This window comes from Erpetoichthys calabaricus, chromosome 1, assembly GCF_900747795.2.
Source record: "Erpetoichthys calabaricus chromosome 1, fErpCal1.3, whole genome shotgun sequence".
Lineage (NCBI taxonomy): Eukaryota > Metazoa > Chordata > Cladistia > Polypteriformes > Polypteridae > Erpetoichthys > Erpetoichthys calabaricus.
The window spans coordinates 239961868-239982764 of NC_041394.2; the positions used below are offsets into that span (position 1 = coordinate 239961868).

The window sequence follows — 20897 nt, forward strand, 5'->3', positions numbered from 1 at the left end:
AGCAGTATAGGCTTTGGATATATCAGTATGAGGCTTTTAGAGTTTGGATTCTAGTTTCTTTTATTAATGACCTAATTTCCATCCATCCATTTTCCAACCCGCTGAATCCGAACACAGGGTCACGGGGGTCTGCTGGAGCCAATCCCAGCCAACACAGGGCACAAGGCAGGGAACCAATCCTGGGCAGGGTGCCAACCCACCGCAGGACACACACAAACACACCCACACACTAGGGCCAATTTAGAATCGCCAATCCACCTAACCTGCATGTCTTTGGACTGTGGGAGGAAACCGGAGCGCCCGGAGGAAACCCACGCAGACACGGGGAGAACATGCAAACTCCACGCAGGGAGGACCCGGGAAGCGAACCCAGGTCCCCAGATCTCCCAACTGCGAGGCAGCAGTGCTACCCACTGCGCCACCGTGCCGCCTATGACCTAATTTTCTTTTGTTAATTCCTTATTTTATTTAATTAATTGATTTTGATAATTGAGAGTTTTTTTGCTTCAGCCATGACTTTTCCTAATTTTATTTTCATGTTGAGATTTTCTTGGGTGTAAATCACATTAGACGGCTAAAGGAATGGCATATGTATGTTTAATATGAGTTTCAGTAAGGAAGCAATTGGTAAGATTCTGTGCTCAAAATAACACTGATCACTGGATAATGTTCATATAAAATCATTTTTTATTGTTTGTTTTTAACAGAGAATAGCTCATAATGATACAAATATATGAAATAGATTAACCAATGAATTGTATCCAAAAAACTTAATTGATCTTTTGAAGTACTGTACAGAATGAAAAGAATATATAAATTCCTCAACTTGCTGACAGCACTCTCGAAAAAGATCAATTTATTACAGGTATAGCAAAAGGAAAAGGGCAGTGTTCTTATGTTATTAAGTGCTGTATGATGAATAAATAAGAACAAACCTGGAGTTTGAAACACTTACGTTCCTTCTACCGAAATTATAAGAATGTAATAAACTTATAGTTTATTTCTTTTTGATTAGTTTTATGCAATTTCTAATGGTACTGCACATAATTTTTTTTCATTTTAAGATTATTCTGGCCTTGACGACTTACAGTCCTTCATTATCTTGGCTGTATTTGATGTCTTCCAAACTTTACAGAAGGTACGTTGAAAAATGATACAATGGAGAAAATGCCTTTATGTTTATTTGCTATTGAAACATTGGCTTTCATTGTCTCTAGAGAAATCTAAGGTCTTTCATTTTCATTGTGGTAGGTGTAAAAGCAATGCATCATGTAATGTGTGTTTGAAATATTAAGAAGATTTCAGTCTTGGGTATAATCAGATGAGCTTTCTAAGCTGAACACTTTAATATGTTTTAGTAATTAAAAACAGATACATAAAGAGGCTGTAGTGATTGGTACTAGTAGTAGATACATTTTAAGATTTAGGCTATTAGATGGGACTTTATTTGTCCCCCAAGGGGAAATTTGGCTTTTTACAGAAGCTCTTTAAATGAATAAATACATAAATAGGTAGATAAGCAAATAAGTAAAATAAATAAATAATTAAATATACACACATACTTTGGTCTGAACACACACCAAATAACTATAATGCAGAACATTAAAAAGAAAGAAAAGTTCTGACTTGGCTGTCATAGTCAGAGAGAGGCATTGTGCAGTAGTGGTCCTTGACATACTTCTGCTGAATAATTTGTTGGCTAAAAGTACTCAGTTTTAGTGTGTCAGAGAGGGATGGGCAGCATTGTTCACAATGGCACTCAGTTCTGTTTTAATTCTTTTCTTTGCTACTAACTCCAGGGGGTCTAGAGTGTGTCCCATATCTGAGCTTGCCCTTTTAATTGGCTTATTGATTTGGTGGGCCTCTCTTGAAGGGATGCTACCAGCCTAACACACCACAATGTAGAAAATCGTACTGGCCATCACAGAGTTATAGAAGACGTGAAGGATGTCTCTTCCCCCATTAAAGGAGCACAGTCTCCTAAGGAGGAAGAGCCTCCTCTGGCCTTTCTTTTATAGTTCTTTTGTGTTCCAAGACCAGTCCAGCCTATCACTGATGTGGAAGAACACCATCTCTACATCCACTCCCTGAATGGTGACAGGACATACAGGCTCCTCGGTGTGTTTCAAAAGTCTATAACCAGTTCCTTGGATTTCAAAGAAAGATTCTAACAGGAGCCATTCATTTGCTGAAAGTCCTCAGTGTTAGTGAGTCAGAGACAGGATGAGCAGCATTGTTCATAAAGCATTCCGTTTTGTTTTAATTCTATCCTTTGTTGTTAACTCCAAGGTTGTCCTGAGTGTGTCCCCTTAACTGACCCTGCCCTTTTAATTAGCTTGTTAATTTGGTGGGCCTCTCCTGCAGTCATGTTACAAGCACACCGCAGCATACAAAATCGCACTGGCCATCACAGAATTGTAGAAGATGTAAAGGATGTCACTTTCCACATTAACACTAGAATCCCTGAAGCCTACGAAAATATTCATAATGCTGGGCCACCTTAACTTCCTTCGCACCTCCTCATTAGTGTCTTTGTTTTGCAACTGTGTCAGCCAGCACAAGTAGCCAGCGGCCTGTTCACTCATCCCCCAATGAGTCAGACGCAAAGTTCTCAGAGCTGAAGTCTGTTTATCTGGGAGTAAGGTGTCTGGAATTATATTGGGTAAATAATATATCATTTTGAATATATACATTTCATGTGTGTTCTTTGTCAATAACGATCTGTGTAAATGTAGGATGACAGGAAATGTGAGGTAAGAAATGTTGAACATACCACTAAAACAGAAACTTTTTTTATGTTATAGTAATAATTGACAAAATGTTGACGTGAAGTGTATGATGTGTGAAGACTGAAATCCAAATATGAAATAAAATTTTACTCAAGAATATAACAGAAGAAAAATAAATTGTTCAATTTACATGTTACTGGCAGTGTGTAAAAACTGAAGCCCAGCTATCAATCGATACAAAGTAGACAAGTCTGCTTGGCTGGCACAGAGGTTGCGGGTTCAATCCTGGGTCCTCCTCGCATTTACCATTTTAAGTAGTGAGCTGCTGTTATTAACATACAGTACATGTGATTTGAGTCTATAACAGGTGGTGTAAATTTATGGTACAGTGGAACCTCGGTTCAAGAACGTCTCGGTACACGTACAAATCGGTTTATGACCAAAACATTTGCCAAACTTTTGCCTCGGTTCACGACCACACACTCGGTATACGAACAAGCCAGTTTCCCTTTCGGTTTCTACATGTTCAGTCTCTCCCTGTGCATTTCCTGTGCAGCAAGCAAGAGAGAGAGAGCGAGAGAGCGCTACACACCCACACACACACACACAGAGGCAGCACGAGAGAGAGACGCACACACACAGGCAGTGTGAGAGAGAGAGACGCAGACACACAGGCAGCGTGAGAGAGAGAGAGAGACGCACACACACAGGCAGCGCGAGAGAAAGAGAGACGCAGACACACAGGCAGCCCGAGAGAGAGACGCAGACACACGGGCAGCGCGAAAGAGAGAGAGACGCAGACACACAGGCAGCGGGAGAGAGAGAGAGACGCAGACACACAGGCAGCACGAGAGAGACGCAGACACACAGGCAGCGCAAGAGAGAGAGACGCAGACACACAGGCAGCGCGAGAGAGCTGGACACATAAGGTAGGAAGGCAGTTAAAGAATGCACTGGGCTTGATTTTGTTTTCACTTCTGTTTACATCGATCGGTTCATAGCGTGCATTGTTGCAATGTTACTTTTATTGGTGGTTTATTAAATTACAGATTTTTTTCCCTGTGCTTAAAACTCATTAAAAAATTGTTTTTAGCCAGTGGTTGGTAGCGCTATAGCTCGAACTATTGCAGTGTTAGTTTTCTCTGTTGTTCAAGGTTTTCTCAGTGTTATTCAATATTTTTACATTTAGTTTACTATTACGCTGTGCATTCTATGGTTTAATTAACTATATTTGTGCTTAAAAACTTAAAAAAATATATATATTTACATATAGTTCGTATGGTCTGGAATGGATTAATTGTATTTACATACAATCCTACGGGGGGAATTGCTTCAGTTCACAACCAAATCGGTATACGACCAGAGTTTTGGAACAAATTATGGTCGTGAACCGAGGTTCCACTGTACTTGTAAAAGTTATCAATGTGAAGGGATAAAAGCAGACACATAAACGCAGCTCAATCATTTATTCTTGGTGTCTTGTTGAGCAAACAGACACTGCAATGTCTATGGTGGATGTTATTTTTCCTTGTACATGGACATTCACATCAACATGTCATTTGAATGATTTTTTTATTCAAGAATCCAAAAATAAAACTGAATAAGAAAAGATTGTTCAAATTCAGTTTTATTCAAGACTTCAAGAATTAAACTGAATTAAAAAAAAATCATTCAAATGACATGTTGATATAAAGCGAGGAAAAGTAACAAGTACCATAAATTTACACAGGATGTTACAGACTAACATCAGCAACAGGTTAATTGAGTAATTTCTTTTTCTTTGGTTTTATTCTTGAATAAAAGCATTTTTGTTTTGTTATACCTTTTGTGAAAGTGTTTCTTGGATATTCGGGCTTCACACATCCTACCCTTCATGTCAAAATTATGTCCTTATTACTATTACATATGAAAACATTTTCTGTTTTAGCTGTATGTTCAGCATTTCTTACCTTGCATTTCCTCTGTCATTCTATATTTACACAGATCATTGTAGATTCGGAACACACATGAAATATATGCATTTCAAATCACGATATTTCATTACCTTCAGGTATATAATTCCTTTCAAACACATCTCCAGATCAACACTTCAACACAGACTTCAGCTATGAGGATTTCAACAGGGCGATGCCATCATCTGACTGAATGGGGGATAGGGGGTGTAGCAGGCTGTGTTCTGCTAAACCACAAATTTGCAAAACAAAAGTGGGCTACTAGCACAGTAATAAGGAGCTACGAGCTTCTTAGCCTATGTCAGGAAAATTTAAGGATGTCAGGAACAATGAAAAAAATTGTAAACTTCAGGGATTAAAGGAACACAGTCTCCTAAAGATAAAGAGTCTGCTCTGCCTCTTCTTATATAGTTCCTCTGTTTTCAGAGACCAGTACAACCTGTAATTAATGTGGACCCCCAAGTACTTGTAGGAATGGACCACCTCTATATCCACTCCTTACATAGTGACTGGACATAGTGGCTTTTTGCTGTGGTGAAGGTCAATAACCAGTTCCTTGATATTGTTAATGTTAAGATAAAGACAATTTTTTTTGCACCACAAAACAAACTTTTCCACTTGACTCCTATACTCCGTCTCATCCTCCTTATCAATGCACCTCATAAGTGCATAATCATCTGAGAATTTCTGTAAGTGCCATGACCTGGTGTTATATTTATAGTCTGAGGTGTACAGAGTAAAAGTGAAAAGGAGACAGGACTGTTCCTTCAGTGTTGCTCACATCCATATCAGAAATGCAGTCCTTGAATCTCACAAACTGCGGTGGGCCTGACAGGTAGTCCATTATTCCACGACACTGTAAAAAACATAATCTTCACAGTGCTGTCAGTTTTCTCCAGGTGAGAATAAGCTTTGTGGAGAAAACAGATAATTGCATCCTCCACTCCAGTCTTTGTTCAATAGGCAAACTGCACTTGGTACAGGTGGTGTACCACTCATACATCCAGGACCATTCTCTCAAAGGTCTTCATGATAAGTGCCACTTGTCTGCACTCATTAGGTGAAGAGGGGCCTGCCTTCTTTGGTACAGGAACAATGCAGGATATTTCCTACAACAGTGTCACTTTCTGAAGCCTTGGGGACAGACTGAACAAGTGACAGGGAACACCACAAACTTGGTCATCATAGGCCTTAAGAATGACTGATTCCATCTGGCCCTGCAGCTTTTCCTGTTTGTATCATCCTTAGTTGTCTCCTTACTTGGTCTTCAGTTATGGGCAGTCGACACCGATCGTTAGAGGTAAACGTGTCACTGGCCATTCCAGTTAACATGGTAGAAGTTGCTGATGTAGTAGGGATTGTGTGGGGAGACTAGTCATTGGAAGAAGGTGGCAATAATAGAGAAAATCAATTAAAAATTTGTTTCATGGCATTAGCTTTCACCACATCCCCTTCTAGCACCTAAGCCCTAGATTGCTTGAGTTCAGTAATTATGTAATTGTGAGTGAATTTGTTTTCTATTTTAGCTTTGTAAGCTTCCTTTCCTTTACCCAGCTTTTTCTTTAGCACACGCTGTATATCCTTCAGAGCCTCTTTGTCACCGGATTTGTATGCCTTCTTTTTCTCATTCAGGAGACCTTTTAGTTCCTTAGTAATGTAGGGCATGTTGTTTAGAAAGCAATCCACTGTCTTTGTGAGTACCACTGTGCTGACACAGAAGTTAATATTCTGTGATGCAGTGACAGAGACCCTCAATATTGTCCCCAAGCAACTTACACATCATTTCCCAGTTTGTCATGTGGAAGCAGACATTCTGAGTTATTTTTCTGCCACCATGCCCCACTTCCTCAGTGTTCTGGTGATATCAGGTTGATATCTAATAACAGACTTGTAGCTGGGAATAAGATTAATCAAGTTGTGGTCAGATTTGCCTAACAGAGCCATTAGATTACACTTTAAAGGCATCTTTAACATTTGAGTACATCAGGTCCAACTTGTTATTTCCTTGAGTGGAACTAGTCACAAACTGATAGAAATTTGGCATTGTTTGCTCCACAGTCACATGGTTTAAGTCACCACCTATTAAAACAGCAGGGTCGGAGTGAGTCATCTTTAAAGTATTGGTGACAGAATGAATCATTTTTATTGCTAGGTCCCCATTTGGGGCGAGAGGAATGTAATAAACATTAATAAGGATGATGTAATTTATCTCCCTGGGCAAATAATATGGATGAATAGCCAGAATTTCAATGTCTGAATTACAAACTGTAGTTTTAACTGTGATATGCTCCCTTTTACACCATTCTTCATTCACATAGCCGTACAGCCCCCCTCCTGTCTTTTTTTCGACACTGCACTGGATGTCTTCTCCTCTATAAAGATTAAATCTGTCCAGCATTAAAACAGTGTCAGGTATATCAGGTTTAAGCTAGCTCTCCGTAAAGCACAATATGCCACTATACTTGTATGTTTTATGGCCACCTATAAGCACAGACAGTTCATCTTTTTTGACAGTGATCGAACATTTCCCATTACAATAGGTGATAGAACAGTTCTAAAACCTTTTTGCTTTGCTTTTATTCAAGCCATCCTCTCCGTTTGTGGACAAACTGCTCCTGCAGTAAAGTGTAACTGAGCTGCTTAGTTGCTCACAATCACAGAGCAAGTGGCTGATTACGGGTGTGTGTAATACACCTCACTTTCATTTTCTGTGTCTTACTGTCCTCTTTGCAACTTCATTTAGGTTCACAGCCTGTTTGATGTGCAGTCATGACTAGCCGGCACCATTAAAATTCATCTGTAAATTTAAAATCCATTTATCCAATTTCTAGTGGCTACTATCAATGACAAGCCAGATTGATTCTAATTTTAAATAAGACTAGTAACTAGTAAATAAGTTCAGAAAAAAAGAAAGTGAGAAACATGAAGCTTCTGTAAAAAGGCTGCTGCCTGTACAGTGCTTGGAAGTAAAAAATGCAGCACATTTTCCAATTAAACTTCTAATGATGCAGCATAGCTGTTCCTGACTAAGGAGGATTGTTTAGTGCCTGTCTTGTTCATGCATTCATTCATTCATTCATTTTCCAAAGCTGATCACAGACCTAGTCACAGGTGCAACAGTCTTAGCAATGAGGCCCAAAGTCCCTTTCCTCAGCCACACTTCAGCCATTTCATAAATTAATATCCTAGGGTATTACCAGGCCATTTGGGAGATAAAAGTCTCCCAGCGAGACCTGGGTTGGCCCTGGGGTCTCCTCCCAGCTGGTTGTACCCGTAAAACCCCTACAAGGAGACATCTTGGAGACTTCTGTATTGGATGCCCAAACCACCTTAGTTGGCTCTTCTCGATGCAGAGGATTGTCTGTGCTTCTCACCCTGTCAATAAGGAAGAGTCTAGCAATAAGGAAGAGTCTAGCCACCCTGTGCATAATTTTTCATATTTGTACCTGCAATCTCATTCTTTTGGTCATTACCCAAACCTCATGGGGTAATGAGGTTAGGATAGGGATGTAGGGATTGAGAACTTGGCCTTCTGGCTCAGCTTCTTCCTCACCACTCTGGATTGGTACAGTGCCTGTATAATTGCCCTTACCACCCCCATCCGTCTATCAATCTCACCATTTATTTTCCAAACACTTTTGAAAAGGCCCCGAGGTACTTAAACTACTCCACTTGAGGCAGTAACTCGCCTCCCTTTTGATGAAGACAATCCAGTTTTTTCTTACTGAGGACCAAGGCCTCAGATTTGGAGGTGCCGATCCTTATCCCTGCTGTTTCTTACTCATTTGCAAACTGTCCCAATGCGACTTGGAATTCACAGCCCAATGAAGCCAACAGGACCGCATTAATGGCAATGATGCCATTCTAACGTCACTGGACAGCCTCACATCCTCGACTGTGCCTTTATATCCTGTCCTTGAATATCACAAACAGGGTAGGAGATAAAGCACAGCCCTGGCGGAGTCCCACACCCACTGGGAATGGTGTTCATGTTTTTTGGAGTATGCGGACATAGCTCTCAACGTGATTGTGCAGTGACCGAATATCCCTTATTACAGGCCCTGGAACACATACTCTCCCAGCACCCTTCAAGGAATCCTTTGAGGAATACAGTCATAGACCATTTCTAAGTCCACAAAACACATGTCGACTGATTGGACCTACTCATGTGTCCCCTATAAAGAGCTGGTCCACTCTTCCATGGCCTGGACAGAACCCACTTTCCTTCTCCTGGATCAGAGGTTCCATAATTGCGCGCAGTCTCCTTTCCAGTACCATGGCATAAGCTTTCGCAGGCAGGCTGTGGAGTGTGATTCCCCCGATAGCTGAAGCACACCTTCCAGTCCCCCTTTTAAAATAAGGGGACCATCACCCCGGTCTGCCACTCCAGGGGCATGGCACCCAATGACCATACATCATTGAATCAGGCCAACAATGGCCAGAGTCTTCAGCCTTTCTGTGCTCATTTACCCCTAGGATCTTGCCACCGTAGAGTTGCTTAACTACCTCGGTGACCTTCTACAAGGAAATGGGTATTGATCCCTCATCAGCTTCTGACTCTGTCTCCTCCACAAAGGGTGTGGCTGTCAGGTTCAGGAGCCCTTCTTTGAGCTTGGTCGATAGTCACTTTCCATGGTTTCTCCGAACTCCTCCCACACCTGGGTTTTTGCCCTTTTGGCCTGTCGGTACCCCACTGCTATTTGGGAGTCTTCCTGTTAACCATACATTAAAGGCACCCTTCTTTAGCCTGGTGGTATCCCTCACCTTCAGTGTCAACCATTGGGTCCTTGGTTTGTCACCTTGAGAGACACTTATGGCTTTCCACAATGAAAGCTTTGAACAAGGCCCATTCAGACTCTCCTGGGATACAGGAAAAACTCTTTTGAAAGATGGAGTTGAAAGTCTCCTGGACAGGGGCCAACCCCAGATGTTCCCAGTCCACACCACCATATGACTCAGTTCACCACCAGGTGATGATCAGTTGACAGCTCTGCCCCTCTCTTCACTCCAGTGTCCAGAACATAAAGCCGCAAATCCGTTGACATGATTATATAATCATTCATACTTATAGATCATTGGCCTAAAGTGCTCTAGTACTAAGTACACTTTTGAGCCACCTTATATTTGAACATGGTGTTTGTTATGAACAAACTGTGCACAAAAGTTCAATAACAAAACACCACTCAGATCAGGGTGGCTGTTACTCTCAATCACGCCTCTCCAGGTGTCTCCATTGTTGTCCACGTGACCATTGAAGTGACCCAGCAGAACTATGATGTCCACAGCTGGGACCCTTTCTAGGATCCACTGCATGCTGTCCAAGAAGGCATAAGCACATATGGCAGTCAGAGTCCTCCCATGTGTGACCTTCAGGCGAACAGAGGCAGCCTTCTAGGTCTCTGGAACTCCAACATGGCATCAACCAGACAGGGAGTTAGTAAGAAGCACACTCCCGCCCTACACGTTTCCCCCTGGGCAACTCCACAGTTGGTTCCAGAACCAAGTGAGTGGGTAAATGTGAGCCCAACTATATATAGTTGGTAGCGCTCCACCTCACCCACCAACTTCTGCTCCTTCCCCTAAAGAGAAATTAGGTAATCGGGTGTTGGGGAAGTTTAATTAATTACTTTAGTTTTTAATTAACTGCTCCTTGCATTTCTAGCTTCTGCTATATATTGAATATTGACCCACTGCATTTAAATTTCAGGCACAAATTGTGTGCATTATTTTCTAAAGTGATAGTTTCAGCTCACATAACTAATGACCATCTAAATCTTTTATACAGAAAAGAAAGTATTAAATATGTTTGATCTTTCCTATTGTGTGGCAGAGAAACTGAATTTTATTTTTGCTTAAAGAAAACAATACAGTATATCAGACATTGACAGGTATTGCTTTATTGTCCATTCAGTTCAGTCAGGCCAAAAAAAAACCAATGCAAATGTATTTGAAACAAAGGTGTAGCTTATAGACAAACATACAAAACAATAAAATAAAGTTTAGATTGTAGTTTAAAAGTTATCATTTATCTTTTTTCGAGAGGATTACAAAAAAAAGAGTTTTCCCATTCTAAAAGGTTTACTAAACAAAGTGGTAAACCAAGAGATGATGAAAGACTCTTAACTGTAAAGTTCAGCCTGCAATTGTGTCATAAGAGGTTAAAAGCTTTGCACCTGTTTTTTTGGTTAAGTGACTTTTTCAGTTAGCAGTCTTTTCCAAATCTTGTTCTCTGATAACTGCATTGTAGTAAGTAATTTTGACAGGAAGTACACAATTACGAAACATTGAATTACTTTGAAGTTATTGTATATTTAATGTGAAAATAATTTAAAATTTCTGTAAAGATTATATATTTTTTGATGCTACCTATCATAAATTGATAATAACGTCACAGCAAAACAATGTATTGAAAATGGGAGCTGTTATAGCATTGCCTCAACTCAGAATGTAGACAAGAAAGCCAAAGTACTGAACAGAAGAGTAATGTTAAATAATAATGTGAACAGATGAATAAATAGCCAAACAAATCATGAAACAAAGGAAATAAAAATATTTAAAGGCACTCTGGGACTGCCTGTACAACAAAACATTTAGCTGTAGCAAATTTTGAAGCAGAAGTGTAACTGAAAGTACTTTACAAATGATAACAAGACAAATTACAACAGAAACAAAAAGCCTCAAATAGTAATTGTGTCAAAGGTGGTTGGCTGTTTTGAAAATAAATGCTGTGGTCAAATGGCCAGGAAAGAAGGGACAACAAAAATTACAGCTGGCAGAGATGTTGAAGAAAATAAACCTGTAGGGGTTCCATGGCCAAAAGACCACCCAGTTCGAGCAATGCATCCTACTGTAATTAAATGTGACAAAGTTTCATTAATACCTACAATAAAGATATGATGCAGTATCCTTCAAAGGTTTGCCATAGTAGGTATCATTTTAATTTTAAGCATCTTTCACCCTTTTCAACAATGAATGTATCAGAGGAATACTTTATCCAGGTGGCAATGGTGCAAAGAAGCACAACAGGATACCTGAAAGAAAAATACAGTACAGTATAAGTAATCATTAGTAGCTGGAAAAATGTAATATGAAAACTTAAAACAATGTTTTATTCTATTAAAACAGCCTTGCTGCCACTATAAGTAAAAGCAAAGCCTACGATATATTATGATACAGGATTAATTTTAGTCTAATATATAGAGTGAATGTGCTATAAAAAATTCCTGAGAAGAAATTAAAAAAAGTGTTTTCAGTAGTTTTATTAAAAAAAAAATCAATAGTTCTAGCCAGATGTATCTCTGTTGGTAAAATATTCCAGATTTTTGGCGCATAAATGCAAAAAGCCACCTCACCAGTTCTTTTACATGTCACTCTCAGAACACTAAGCAAGGAAGGTTTTGAAGATTTAGGTTGTGATTAGGATTCTATGGTGACAGGTATTCCGCAATATAGGAACTGCTGCATTTTGAGCAACCTTCAACAGATTTTTATCTTTTCCCTCTATTTCTGACAGAGCAGTACACTAAAAAGAAAGTAATGTATTAATTTTTCTGCATCTTTTAATGCTAATAAAAAATCAAACTCACATTGTTTAATGAGAAAGCAGTCTTTGCAATATATTAAGTACAGGACCTAGAGTTTAACTATGAGTCAATAAAAACACCTAGCTTCACTTTTCACTACAACAAATAACTTTCTGTTTATTGTTTCTATTTTTACCTTATTTAATTCAAGTAAATTATTGCATTCAGTAATCCTAGTAAGGCACTCATTTTGTCTTCAGCAGATTATCTCTGATAATTTACCTTATGTTTAAAAATATTGTACTGTATAATATGAAATGCACTGCTTAAATCTAAGAGAATGTGGCAAAACATAACAATCACAATTTTAAACAATTAATTAACAAAAGTTTTAAATAAAGTTTTGACAACTTAAGTTTTTAAAGACTTTATTCAGCAGTTAACTGTAGTATGTCTAGTATGCTGATGAATAAGTTAGGGACTTCTTTGATAAAGCATGTAAGAATGAGAGCAAAGTTACAGGTGAACAATTTGATTTGAGTAATTATTCTGAAAAGTTCAAATACATTTATTTTGCTAATCTTGTTTGGTGTGTTAAATAGGATGAGGTTCTACTAACTCTGTTGTTCAAGTTTGTATTATAAGAGATATTACTTATTTTTCCTATTAAAATATTTAGGGCTACAACTGGCAGTTATTTTGTTGATTAATTGATTAGTTGGATTGTTTTAAAAAATTAATTTGAATTGAAACCCAAAGTTAATGAAATGGTACATTTCACCAAATAAACAGCTTTATATAAAATGTTCATAAGTGTATGTATGTATGTATGTACAGTATGTATGTATGTATGTATTTATTTGTTTTATTCATTACATTTTATTGAATTTAATTATGGGCGGCAAGGTGGCACAGTGGGTAGTTCTGCTGCCTCTCAGTTGGGTGACCTGGGGACGTGGGTTCGCCTACCGGGTCCTCCTTGCATGGAGTTTGCATGTTCTCCCTGTGTCTGCATGGGTTTCCTCCGGGTGCTCCGGTTTCCTCCCACAGTCCAAAGACATGCAGGTTAGGTGCATTGGCAATTCTAAATTGTCCCTAGTGTGTGCTTGGTGTGTGGGTGGGTGTGTGTGTGTGCGTGTGCCCTGCAGTGGGCTGGCGCCCTGCCCAGGGTTTGTTTCCTGCCTTGCGCCCTGTGTTGACTGGGATTGGCTCCAGCAGACCCCCGTGACCCTGTAGTTAGGATATAGCGGGTTGGATAATGGATGGATGGATGAATTTAATTAAAAGCAAGTAACATTCCATACAAGCAAGTCAAGTTTGACAAAAGTAAATTCAAATCAACCCCCACCCATGAAAAAGAGAGCAAGGCCAACAGCTTGAGTAATACCTTAAGAGTAGAAAAAAGGGTGAGAAAATCCTTTTCCCCAATATAAATGCTTATTCTAAAATTTTATTGATTAGATCCTGCCAGATTTTTAAAAGGTTTTGAACAGATCCTTTAAGTGAGAATTAGATTTTTTTCCAATTTCAAATAGTATATAACATCAGTTACCCAATGACTTAAAAGAGGTGGGCTAGGATTCTTCCAGTTTGAGGAAAATAAGTCTACGTGCCAATAGTGAAGTAAAGGCAACTACAGTTTGCTTGTCCTTCTCCACTTTAAGCCCATCTGGGAGTACATCAAACACAGCTGTTAGTGGATTGAGAGTGATTGTGACACCAAGGCTGTCTGATAGGCATTTAAAAATGTTTGTCCAGAATGATGTTAATTTGGTACACCCCCAAAACATATGGCCCAGTGAGGCTGGAGCTTGATTGCAACGTTTGCAGGTTGCATCTTGCCCTGGAAACATTTTGGACAATTTTAAACGATGCAGATGTGCTTGATATATAATTTAAGTTGAATAATTGTTTGCTTTGTGCTTATGGAGCTAGAGTGAATTCTGTGCATGGCTGTCTTCCACTCCTTTTCTGAAATGTTCAGTAAGAGATCCTTTTCCCACCGTAGTCTGGGATCTTTGAAAGGAAGGGACTTTAAAATGGTTTTACAGAAATGCTGTCTGAGTCCTCAAAACTGATCAATATTTTTTCTGGAATACAAGTAGGTGGGAGGTGAGGAAAATTGGGCAGATTTTGTTTAGCAAAGTTTCTAATTTGGAGATTGAAAACTTGTGTTTATGGAAAGTTAAATTTGTAGTTTACCAATTTGTTCATAGAATGCAAAGACATTATCTATGTACATATTCTAAGTGATTTAATCCCGTATGTTTTCCAAGCATTAAAAACTGCATACATTTGAGAGTGTGGAAAAAGGTGGTTGTTGTGCAGCGGTGCCACAGATAGAAGCTTCACTATCTTGAATTACTTCATACATTGATTCCATATTATGAGAGAATGAAACACAATTGGGTTGTTAGTGTATTGATGATAACTTGCATTTACTGAGACACACAGCAAGGAATATAAAAGAGTAATGCAGAATTTTATTTCTGTTGTGGACCAAGCCTGTGTGTGTTCATCTATTTGTGTTAATGTCCAGGTTTTTGTAGCTTGTATATTTGTCACCCAGTAATAAAACTGAAAGTTAGGCTAGAGCCATGCCACCTTCTGCCTTTGGTCTTTGTAGTGTCGTGCTTTGGATGTGTGGATGTTTTGAATTCCAAATGAATGAGGTTATGATTGAATCTAACTTCTTAAAATGATTTGTTAATGTATAAGGGGATGCTTTGAAATAGAAAAAGCAGATTAGGAAGGATATTCATCTTGACAGTGTTAATTCTTCCAGCGAAAGTGAATGAAGGGTAGACCATCTATACAAGTCTTGCTTAAGTTTTTCCATGCAGAGAGAAAAATTTTGTTGATAATGAGCTTTTTGTTTACTTATGATGTTTACCCCTAGGTATTTAAACTGATCTGCAATGATAAAAGGTAAGGTGTCCAATCTCATATTGTGTGCTAGAGAGTTCACTGTGAAGAGCACACTTTTTTATTCAAATTAATTTTGAGTCCAGAAATCTTTTGAAGTTCTGGGAGTGCTGTTAGGACTGCAGGCACAGTATTTTGTGGATCTGATATATATAGTACCATATCATCTGCATATAGTGATACAGTATTTTCAGTATTTTTTTAAATGACCTACCTGTATATATTTTAAACAAAACATAGGTTTTTATGCAACATTTACAGTATATAATAATACATTGAAACTCACAATTTGGCTTATGTATTCAGAATCATTATACACACACTTCAAAATTAAACATGTAACTTAAGTTTTTTTCTTCAGTTTCTGTGAAAGAAAAGTTTTACTGGCAAAGCATCATGTATCATGTCTGACCACCACAATATTCCACCATAGAAGAATTTGTTGTACTATCATGACTAAATTTGTTTTTTTTTTTTTTTCCTTCAGTAATGTTTGAAATTAGTTGTTATATGCTGTGGAAATGTCCAGACTATTTTCCTTTTGTAGCAAAGCAAGTGAGTTCATGTGTGTGAAGCTCAGTTCTCCCTTTGCTATGTAATATCCCAAGTTCATTTTAACTGAAAGCTCATTTCTTTTTGCATCACTATTTGTCTCTTTTGTGTCTGGAAACCTTTTACCACCGCAGATTCTTTGGCACATATGTTTTCAGCCAACACACTGTTGCTGCCATTATGCCTAACCTAGCAAACATTGCATTCATATACCTGTATCACATAACATTGAGCTGACATTCAACTTACTGGGATTGCGGCAAGTCTTACCTCTCCACAGACCCTGTAATGGCATTTTTCCTGTTCAAATGTGTGATCATCTTCAATGTGCACCCATGCCATACAAAGTCAGACCCACACACTTTATGCAACTCATGGCCATTTTTTTGCGTTCAGAGTAACGTGTTCACAAACCTTGAAAGTCTTACCATTTGCCTTTCTTCATATTCATACAGAGCTGAGAGAAGCAGTGATGCAGATGCACGACACAGCGTATTAAGCCTAACAACGTAACCAAGTAATCGATGAAAGTGATCATTGCCAACTTTTTTAATAATCGATTATTGTCAATAATGTCGATTAGTTGTTGCAGCTCTAAAAAATACTGCCAAGTCTTCACGCTTAATCATTAACACTGTGTTTCCATTGTATTGAATAAACTGAATGACAAGACAAAGAGCCAATAAGTAGTGCAAAAGACCAGGAAATGGATAAATTTAGAATCAATGTTTAAAGACAGACTAGAGTCAAACACAGAGAAGACAAAATGATCATGCACCTAAACCAATTCATAACCCAAAATTAAAGCTAAAAATAACTCTCTACAGTTCGTTGCCAAATAATCTAAAGAAAGCTCTCAAAACCAGTTGCAGGAAATGTGCGATGCTAACTTTTATACCATTGGGTTAGTGACATCATAAACTGCAACCTCACATTGTGACGTGGTATCATTTTGCATAGCAACCACAAGCAGTGCAATACATAATGGCGTTGTCCATAAGGAGAACAAATTGTTGGTGCACCAAAATGCAAAATATTTTAAATCGAATTCCTTCATATTCAAAAATCACTAAAATGAAAAAAGCATCACATAATTAATTGTGAAGCAAATGTAAAAAGTGTTCATATTTAACAGTCAATAGTTGAGAACAGGAGGGTGGCGCAGTAGTAGCGCTTCTGCCTCGCAGTTAGGAGACCCAGGTTCGCTTCCTGGGTCCTCCCTGTGTGGAGTTTGCATGTTCTCCCTGTGTCTGCGTGGGTTTCCTCCGGGCGCTCTGGTTTCTTCCCACAGTCCAAAGACATACAGATTAGGTGGATTGGCGATTCTAAATTGGCGCTTGGTGTGTGGGTGTGTTTGTGTGTGTCCTGCGGTGGGTTGGCACCCTGCCCAGGATTGGTTCCTGCCTTGTGCCCTGTGTTGGCTGGGATTGGCTCCAGCAGACCCCCATGACCCTGTGTTCGGATTCAGCGGGTTGGAAAATGGATGGATGGATAGTTGAGAACAGGACTATCATTTATAATTTTAGAGAAATAAGGTCTCTCATAGTCTGTCTCATATCTTGAAGAGTTTTATAGTTCACTATTAATTTAGTCTTCCTCCATTTACATTCCACTTTGTAGCACACTCTTCTTAGTTTTCCATGGATCCATATTAGTACTTTAACATTTATAGTTCATTTTTTTGTAGTATATGGAAAAAGAGTGATAGCGTACCCTCAAGATGTCATGCTTTTCATGGTTTTTATTTTGTTTGGGATCAATTTGAATTTTCTTTAATTTTCTCAGTTATTTTATGCAAAGTGAATCATGGGTCACATGACTGTGACTGTCACACTTGTTACTTCACCAGTATTCCCAGTATATCTGTGGCTTTGGTGGAAGTCGAGATTATCCTTCACTTAGATAAAAAAACAATGAAACTTATTTTCTAAGTAGACCTAGAATTACATTTGTTTCAGTTTCAGTCTATTTTTGATTTGACTGATTTGCCCTGAGCTTTGGTCACGTGATATTTTTGATCTCCTGGTTTAGACCTTTGCTTGACACTGATGAAGAATCTGCTTCACTTTAATATCTCCTGGTCCTTTGCCAATCACAATAATTCTAGAGACACTGTTTGTGATTTGTTTCAGCCAGGGTCTCTGCCCTACCTTGGGTTTATAGCCCATTTTATGTCTTTTTGTTCATTTTTTGATGCTTTTTTTATATATTGTTACTTATGCTGATTATTTGCATTATTTTCTTTGTCAATGGTTAATTTATAGGTATGGTCAAAGAGTTGAGGGTGTCTAGTTTGGTGACCTCAGGATCACATCTCCGTTTTTTTGCAGATGATGTGGTCCTGCTGACTTCATTGGACTGTGTTCTTGGTTGCTTTGAAGCTGAGTGTGAAGCGACCAGGATGAGGATCAGTACCTCTAAGTCAGAGGTCATGGTTCTCATCCTGAAAAGAGTGGAGTTCCCTCTCTGGGTTGGGGATGAAGTGCTGCTTCAAGTGGAGAAGTTTTAAGTATCTCGGGGACTTGTTCACAAATGAGGGAAGAAGAGAGTTGAGATCAACAGCTAGATCAGAGCAGCTGGCCATAGTTCATCAATTAATTAATGGACAGATATTGTTGGCTTCCATTTATGTTTAATCAGTTTCTACCTTGTTCTTTATGTATTTTAATAAATCTGTATTTACTGTATATGTGTACCAGTTCTGTATTTAGTAATTAGTATAATCTATACTTGTATTTTAACTGAGAATTGTTCAAAGCCCCCTGTGTCAGCAGTCAATAAAGAACACTATACAAAAAATAAGTTGAAATTGTAATTCTAAGTTGTTTAAGGAGCACTTAGTAATTAACAACTGGAGTATGGAACATGCAGATTACAAAGGATTTAACATTCTACTTCAGATGCAATTAGTCTGAGAAATATTTCTAAATTAAAGACAGATCTCAGGATAGATTTTATATATTCTTATTGTTATAATTCTTTTGGGGAAACACATCCCAATATTCTAGCCGAGTATAAATAAATAAAAACTCCCAGTATTTTCATTTTTGGTGTGCATTAGCTGATATTAATGAAAATATTATGAAAATACTTTGTTGTTCTGCAAGATAAATTGTGCTTTATGCAGTCACTGCTTGATTAAACATGTTATGTTCCTTGGTATGTAGTGTAGATTGGGTTGAGACAAGGACTGTCCCCAAGTATACACTGATTCTTTGCATCACAGGTTCTGTGGGTGTTAGCTTGGGAGATGCAGAGAGACATACAGTATAAAGGATTTGGAGTATGTAGATTTGGGGTATAATTTTGTCTTAGAGAAGCCCGGTGGCACAGTGGTTTGCACTGCTACCTCACTTTTTTGGTCATAATAATCAGCAATAATCCAGCCTTGGCGGTAGACACTTCCCTGGCCCTCAGGAATACTATAGATATAATTGCACCATTATAATCCACTCAAAACTAGTTCAGTTTCTTCTTCACATTCAATATATTTTGGTTGATTTGGCAAAATTACCAAACATTTTTGCGTTTTCAAGGCAAAGCGAATTTGGATGGGTTCGCTCATCACTAGTCTTTAGTAGATACCAAGGTCATTGTTATCATACTTAGGTCTGATCATGGTATTCTAGCAGTTTTTTTTTTAAATTTTAACAAGACTGATTTAAGGCTTTTTAGTAAGATCATTGTGTTATGTTGCTGAATGACCAAATGGCAGCCCTTCAGTACTGTCTTTCCCCCATTCTTGGGAATGCAATTGAAAGATATGCCTTAATGCATTTTATGTTTTTGATATCATGTTAATTTTACATGCATTGCTAGTTTATTTTGCTAACATTTTAAAAATGTTAAAAAAATACCCCTGCCTGCTTAATCTAGGTTATCCCAAAAATTTGTATGCATCTTATTTTATATCTCCACATTTGTGGAACTTTGATCTAATTATATTACTCACAGTAAAGTAGAGAATAACTGCTTTGTTTTTCTTTTTTGAAATGTTAAAATACATTAAATAAGACGTGGAAAAGATCACAATTTAATTTTATTGTTGACTAATATCCTTTATTAAATAGTCAGTTTATATTTTCATCACTTTAAAATATTGCAGCTAGTAAAGTAAAATTACATGAAAGTAACTTGTTCTCTTGAATTTTCTTCCAGTGAGGATTCTGGAAAAACCTTCAAAGATATAACTGATGTTATTGGAAATGCTAACTTGGAACAACAGTTTGGCATTAATGTGGGACCTGGGAATTCAAAACGGGTAAATAATCCTTTTAACTTTCCCAAGCTTTTAATTTCATTTTAGTGTTTAGGAACACCTTGTTTGATTTTTCTAATGTATTTTCATGTTTGTAAGGTTTTCTTTGTATGTAATTACATTCAGATTTTTCTATTTAATAGTGATATTCATCAACCCTATTTCCAAAAAAGTTGGGACGCTGTGTGAAATGTAAATAAAAACAGAATGTGATGATTGGTAAATCATTTAAACCTATATTTCATTAGAAATAGAACAAAGACAACATATCACATGTTGAAGCTGAGAGATTTTGTTGTCTTTTGAAAAATATATGTTTGTTTTGGATTTGTGGCCAGCAGCACATTTCAGAAAAGTTGGACAGGGGTAACCAAAGTCTGAAAAAAATGTGTAAAGCAAAAAAAAAAAAACACCTGTTGGAACATCCATCCATCTATCCATTATCCAACCCGCTATAACTAATTAGTTTAATTGGCATCAAGCCAGTAACGTGATTGGGTATAAAAAGAGTATCCCAAGAAGAGGAGCCTCTAAGATGTAAATATGGGGAGGGGTTCACTGCCCTGTGTAAAAGACTGTACGGGCAACAATTTAAGAATAACGTCCCTCTATGTAAAATTGACACAAATTTGAGGATTTCACCATCTGTGGTATGTAATATAATTAAAAATTGAGAGAATTTGAAGAAATTCCTGAAAAAAAGGGACAAGACCGAAAACCAATATTGGATAGCTGTGATCTTTGCCCCCTTAGAAAGTACTGCATTAAAAACAGATGCAATTCTTACTGGAAATCACTATATAGGCTCAGGAACACTTCAGAAAACTTTTGTCTATGAGCACAGTTCATCACTGCATCCACAAATGCAAGTTAAAACTCTGCCATGAAAAGAACTAACTACATATAAATATGGTCCACAAACACCACTGCTTTCTCTGGGCCTGAGCTGTTTTACAAT

The 20897-nt window shown here is 38.1% G+C and overlaps 1 protein-coding gene across 2 annotated transcripts in view; it reads left to right on the plus strand.

The window, feature by feature from the left end:
• LOC114660397 (sortilin-like) overlaps positions 1–20897 on the plus strand; it is a 228401-nt gene that overhangs the window by 143757 nt on the left and 63747 nt on the right. For both annotated transcript variants that reach the window (XM_051919760.1, XM_028813079.2), the window contains exons 3-4: positions 1065–1138; positions 19840–19942. In XM_051919760.1, coding sequence (XP_051775720.1) covers positions 1065–1138; positions 19840–19942 — 177 coding nt within the window. The remainder of the gene's footprint in view (positions 1–1064; positions 1139–19839; positions 19943–20897) is intronic.